The sequence below is a fragment of the Eurypyga helias genome, unplaced genomic scaffold (assembly GCF_000690775.1).
Source record: "Eurypyga helias isolate BGI_N326 unplaced genomic scaffold, ASM69077v1 scaffold30786, whole genome shotgun sequence".
Taxonomy (NCBI): domain Eukaryota; kingdom Metazoa; phylum Chordata; class Aves; order Eurypygiformes; family Eurypygidae; genus Eurypyga; species Eurypyga helias.
In genome coordinates, this window is record NW_010257746.1 from 5,798 (window position 1) to 11,860 (window position 6,063).

A 6,063-nucleotide genomic window follows, 5' to 3' on the forward strand; every position below is an offset into this window, starting at 1 on the left:
ATAAAGTCAGCCGAGGGGGTGTCATTTCTTTATACACTGTACACACCTTTGTACCAACTAAACAGAGAACTTCAGTTCTTGGTATGAGACTCCTTTGAAGGCAAGGGTGATCCGTCTTCTCAGGAGAGCTTTGTGCTGAGGAAACCTGGGGAGGCAGGAGGCTCCAGAGCTGCTGCCGGTCTGCAGAGCATCGCAGGGGCCGGGGGGAAGGATGGGCAGAGGGGAAGGGCTAAAGGGGCTCTGTCAGGGCAGGGAAACTGCTGTCGTGGCCAAGAGGGTGTGAGAAACCCCCTTCTCCCAGCGTCCAGGCCAGCTCACCGGTGTGGGTTTGGTCCTGCTCCCGCGGAAGCCCCTTGGGGTGTTGCAGGAAGGTGCAGTAGGAGAGGGACCCAGGGAGAGACCTGGAGCTGCTTCCCGACACGCACTCCCTATGCCCCACGGAGGTGTGATCTCTTCCCACCCATCCCACGTCCCTCCTGCCTGCAGTCCCCCTGCAAGAGGATGGTTTATGCCCTCGGGGGTTCCTTCTGCAACACCAGATCCGACCTGCGCAAGCCCCCAGCCCGCACTGGGGGAGGAAGGGTTTGCAAGAGAACCTGATGCTCACGGACAAACACCCCAAAGCAGACCGAGCCCAAGGGGATCACAGCTCTGGTTTGGCCCACATGGACCAGACGCCAACCTGCAGCCTCCCGCTGCTGCAAGCATCCCACAGGTCAGGGCTCCGTGGGCTCCTCGACGGACACAAGCCCGAACTGGATTGATTAAAGACCAAGAACAGGATTTGGGATGGGGGTACATCCCTTATCTACTTTCCTCACATGCCAATCTTCCAATACCTGAAGGCCTCCTGGCCTTCTCCAGCCTCGAAACACCCAAGGGCCAGAGACAGAGAGCAAACTAACAAAGCGGGGGCTGGAAAAGCCAAGTTTGCGGCATGGTGTGCTCCTTCCCTGTGCAGTCCAGCCGTGCAAACCTCGCAGCCGCTCCTCTCATCCCTCCACTCGTCCCTCTTTATTGCACTAAAGCAGCCGTTCACAAACTGTTATTCTGTGCTTTGGCATCTTTTGGTCGATGGGCACTTGGCAGCCAGCTTTTGGCTTCACACATGGGATGGGGAAGAGCGAACTCAATGGGATTTTATGGGAATCTGAGAGTAGAGTCCCAAAAAGCTTCCCCCCTATTCTCCAAGGTACTTTTCTGGCAAAGATGCTTCTCAGGGATGGCTGGACAGTAGCCCAAGGACCACTTCTGCCTTTCCACCAGGAAGGCTGGGGAGCTGGGATGGGAGGGAGACTCCACCGTGGTCCCCAGTGACCCCTCCTCAGCAGTGCTGGGTCTGATCCCACGTTTGCCTGGAGGGAAGGAGCAGAGAGGGACCAGGGGAAGCTTTGGATGAAGCAAGCACAGGCAGGAACTCTTGCATGGATGGAGCTTTGGAGGTCTGAGTGGGAAGAGGAGGCTCCTGCACCAGAAGAGCAGGGGGAGCTCAGGTCCTGCTCAGTAGCTCCTGCCTCCTGCTCCTTTGGCATCTGAGCGTGGCATGTTTCCTGGCAAAGGAGCCCACAGCCAGCAGAGACACACAACACAGAGAAACGTTCCCTCACAGTGCAGCTCCATCCTCGCCAAATCACAGGGATGCAGGGCAGGCAGAGGGCTCAACATGTGACTCTCCCAGAAAACCAAAAAAGACACGTCAGGACAGACAAAAACCCAAGCTGCCAGGACAAGCAGCTGCAAACAAACATCTGGAGCAGATGTTATCTGACTCATTACAGGGTGGGGCAGGAAAGGGGCTCACAACCCCGACCAAAATTGGAGTCGTCTCTGCAGGGAAGCCAAACTATCTGGCAGCTGGAGATGGGGAGGGAGCAGGATGGATCTGGTCTGAAGATGTTAGGAAAAGCTCAGGAAAAAAACTACCAGGATCAGAGGCTTCCACAGCCTTCCTGACACCAGATGGGGGAACCGGAGCTGGCATCCCTAGAGAGCTTTTGGCAAATCCCTACCTGCCCCTTCTGCTGAGAGCAAGGAATGGGAGCTCGCTGCAGCCCCCCGAGGTGGAGTGGGAAGCAGTAACCCCACGTGAAGCCACCCGTCCCTACGGGCAGGGTAGGGACCAAGGGCTCTGAACTTCTCTAGCCTGGATGTGGCTTTGAATTTCACCCTCAGCGCAAATCAAAGCCCTGCACTGGTCTGACACCGCTCAGCACCCAGCCGGGCTCTCCTCCTCTCCCATTCCCTTCTGCATGTCCCACATTTCATAAAATCCATCTTGCAGGTTTGTCGTTTCTTGGAGATGAGACACTGAAGAGACCTGGCTGGAATCCTCAGCCTGGCACCCTGGCTATGGCACGATTCCCTGGTAGAAACGGGACTTCAGCACTGACTCAGAAAAATCCCATTAGGTCGAAGGCTCTGGCAGGCGTCCTGGCCTCCTCCCAACTGCTGAAGGTAAATATGCGGCAGCAGTCGTGCCGGGCTCCGCCTCGCCAGGCCAGTGCCAAGCAAAACTGGCTCTGGGGAGCCGGTACGTGGACAGGCATCTCCTCATCCTCCAGCTCCGGCACCTGGGGGAGGTCACCCCGCGCTCGCATGACTTCGGAGGCCGTGAAAATGATGAAGCTTCACATGTTGAGTCATTCCACCATCAGGAGAGGAAGCAATGAATTGCAAAGATACAGAGGTGGTAACTAAATTTACAAGTAGGATCCGTTTAAAAAGGAGGAGGAAAAAAAAATCAAAGTGGAGCAAGTTGGAAAATTCTGTTCATTAGTTTTCTTTAAGAAGTTTCAATGAACTATTTCACATTCTCATTCAAGTGAGACAGTTCCTCAAATCCTCAGTGAAAAAGGGACCTTTTTTCAAAAAAAAAAAAAAAGCTTTCCATTTTTTAGGAAGAAGGAGTTTAATCAGCACCAATAGCAAAGTGAACCGAGCGTTCAAGGGGAAGGGTGCCTCTGGGTGGAAGTCTCTCCCCCAGACATCGTTTGGAAGTAGGGAGCCAAGCAATTATTGGCATATGGATAAATACATTTGCAATGTCTTTGATAACCGCTGCCACAGAGACATGGACGGATCTTGTGGGGGCACGTGCACCCACAGGGCATCCTCTGAGGGGGTCACTGCCCTAAAACCCAAACCGTCTCAGAGCCGAGGGATGGATGTGCAAACAGCAGAGACCCTCTCCCTTCTTAATGCCAGGAGCTCCTCACTGCACCCCAGAGCACCATCCCAAATCCCTCCCCAGCTTATGGAAGTGGGCTCTCCATCTTTGGCCAGAGGAAGCACCTTTCAACATCCCCCTGAGGCTCCAGGTGAAATCAGGGTGAGGGTTTCGGTCACGCCGGTAAGGTGCCCCAGGCACAAACTTCACACCAGGGATGGGATTCATCTCCCCTTCCACAGGGAACCGTGAGCTCAGTGTTCGGGTCCCGTTTGAGTCGAGGGAGATGGGCACTGCCAGAACAGAGTTTAATGAATAATGTTTTCAAGAGGGATGAATCATTCCCTGGAACCGCTTTCCTCTGCAACAGAGGGAGCTCGGAGCAGCCGCGATTTTTAGATAGCAAATGCCCGGAAAGAGGAATCCCATCATGAGAGTCTACCTCCTGCCTCCCCCCATAGCCAGCACTAAGCCCTACCCTCTCTCTGCAAAGCAGACCCCCTGCAAGCCTCCCTGTCCCCCTCTCCCGACTACCGAGGAACTAAAGGTCTAGGATTAACAATAAACAGACTGGGAAATCATCTTTCCGGCATGTGCAAGTGTACCAGGAAGCCAAACCTTGCATCTGGCACCATTCACAGCAGTATCATGAATATTATTAGTAATAGACCTAGCCATCCTATCGTTATATTTATATATACAAAAATAGATCCACAGAACTCTACGTGAAGGGGCGGCTGAAGGAAGCCGACGGATGAGCCCTGGATGGCGGGGGCTTGGGGCAAGCCAAGGGACACGTTGCATATATTTTCCAGGGGAGCCATTCGCTTCCCTCGGCACTCACACGCCTCGGAGGAGGGATGGGCAGGCAGAGCCGAGCACCAGGACACCATCCCAGCTCCAAACTGCCCCGACCGATCGGCTGGTGTCTCACAACTGAGAGCTGGCGCCACGCGTTTTGTGAGAGGAGAAGGGGCTGAGCCCAGGACCGGGGAGAGCTTCCCCCAGCTGCAGCGATGGGTTGGGCATCGTCACAGCCAGCAAACCATGAAGCGCTGACCCCGACCCAGGTTTCCTTCTGGTCTGCAGATGGCCCAGCCCCAGGGCTTGGCTCAGACCCATCTCCAGTTTGCAGCCGCCCTTGCAGAATACCCTCAGCAGTGGGAATTTGCTCCCGGCATCACGCTGCTGTTGGTGTGACACGCCGGAGGGCAAAGGAAAGCGAGGAGAGGACTCAAAGGCAACTTCTGCAGGGAGGGAAGGTCGGGCTCCTGCTTTTCAACACCCCCTTTTGCTCTCTGTTTCCCTCCAGCCCCTAGCAGGGGTTGCAGAAGTCCCCTCTGGGGAGTCCTCCAGGACTGGTGACAGGGGGCGAGTGGCAGTTGTTGACACTTGGGATTGGGGTATTTTGTGTTTTAAAGTGAATTCAGTGCTGGTGGAAGGTACCAGATCGGGGTTGTCGGGGCTCGAGCACGGAGTCAGTGCCTGTGGCATCTGCTCGGTGGTGGGATGGAGCTGGGCGACAGCTCCCATCCCAACGGGGTTTGCGCTCCGGAGGCAGCCCTTTGAGGCATTGAGAAATGAATGGCAATTTCAAACCAGCTTCTTCTTCTCAGCCAAATCCCAGAGGGGACCTTTCCCTCGCTGCAGTCGGGCAGAAGCGAGTGGGCTGGGCTGCCTCCGATAGCTCCTTCCCCTGCCAGAAGGTTTCTAAAGCTTCCCACACCTTCCCTTCCTCTTCGAGACAGAAAAATACGATGCCACCTCATCTAGAAGCTTGCTTGCTTCTCCCAGCGGCTTCCAAACCCAGAGGAAGCCCACTGACACTGGTGGGACCCCGCAGCACCCCAGCCCCTTGGGGAAAGTGGACCTACAGCCCCAGGAGAGGAGAGAGGCCACCCACGAAAAGTGCTGGAGAGAAAGAAAGCGAGAGAGGAGGAGGTCTGGCTCCTGGAGGAATCTTGCACAGGGGATGCGTCGACCTGCCGCTTCCCCTCATCGGGAAGGACCACACCATGGGGCAGCGGCAGCTCCTAAAACCCAGAGAGCAGAGTCCTGAGGACACCCTGGGGCACCCGCAACCCCTCCTGGTCCCTCACCCGTGTGTGCAAAACCATTTCCCACCAGCCTGGTGCCAGCTCCCCTGCCCAGCCGCCTCCGTGTCCCCAGAGGCTGCGGGACCCTCAGTTCACCCGTCTCATTCCCGGGAGGTGGTGGTGGGTAGGGGGGGAGCGCTGCAGAGCGGAGGGAGCCGAAGGAGGAGGGGGATGCGGGGGAGAGGAGGAGGAAGAAGAGGAGTAAAGCCTGCATCTCCTCCCCCGGGAGGGTCATACCGGCTTATCCAGCGTCTTGGGAAAAGGCGTGCCGCTGGAGGAGGAGATCTTCCTGCAGACCGTGTTGGTGTGGCTCTGGCAGCGGCAGCCGGGTCGTTTGAGGCCGTCGTAACCCCGCTGGCAAAGTTTGAGGCACCCCAGGGTAGGAAAGTAGCAGCAGAGGCAGGGCATGAGGAGAGAGAGGAAGCTCATGGCAGCCCAGCGGGCACAGCAGGACCCCGAAAAAAACAGGAGCAGGGGTCGTCGGCGCAGGTATCCTCGTCGTCGGTGGAGCAGTGGTAGAAGAGACCCTTGACGCAGCAGAGGCAAGTCCCGTAGTCGAGGAGGCTCTCGGGGGCGCAGAGGCAGGGCAGCGCTGGTTGCAGAGCCAGCAGGACGGCAGGCTGCGGGCGGCCGTGCAGCGAGCACACTTGCAGCGCCCGCACTCCTCGCAGATGAAGAGGTGGCCAGTGTGGAGGGTGGGCTTCTCCGACACCCCCTTCAACGGCGACTCCTCTGCTTTCAGCTCGCCGGCCCGGGGCTGCGTCCGGATGAGGGAATGGCCGGAGTGGGAGGGCGTGAGGC

At 57.0% G+C, this 6,063-nt stretch overlaps 1 protein-coding gene across 1 annotated transcript in view; it reads right to left on the bottom strand.

Moving 5' to 3' along the window:
* Nucleotides 1-5,493: 5,493 nt before the first annotated feature.
* LOC104511504 (protein sprouty homolog 3-like) overlaps nt 5,494-6,063 on the bottom strand; it is a 945-nt gene continuing 375 nt past the window's right edge. Inside the window, 3 exon segments of the mRNA XM_010154149.1 lie at nt 5,494-5,724; nt 5,727-5,846; nt 5,849-6,060. Coding sequence (XP_010152451.1) covers nt 5,494-5,724; nt 5,727-5,846; nt 5,849-6,060 — 563 coding nt within the window.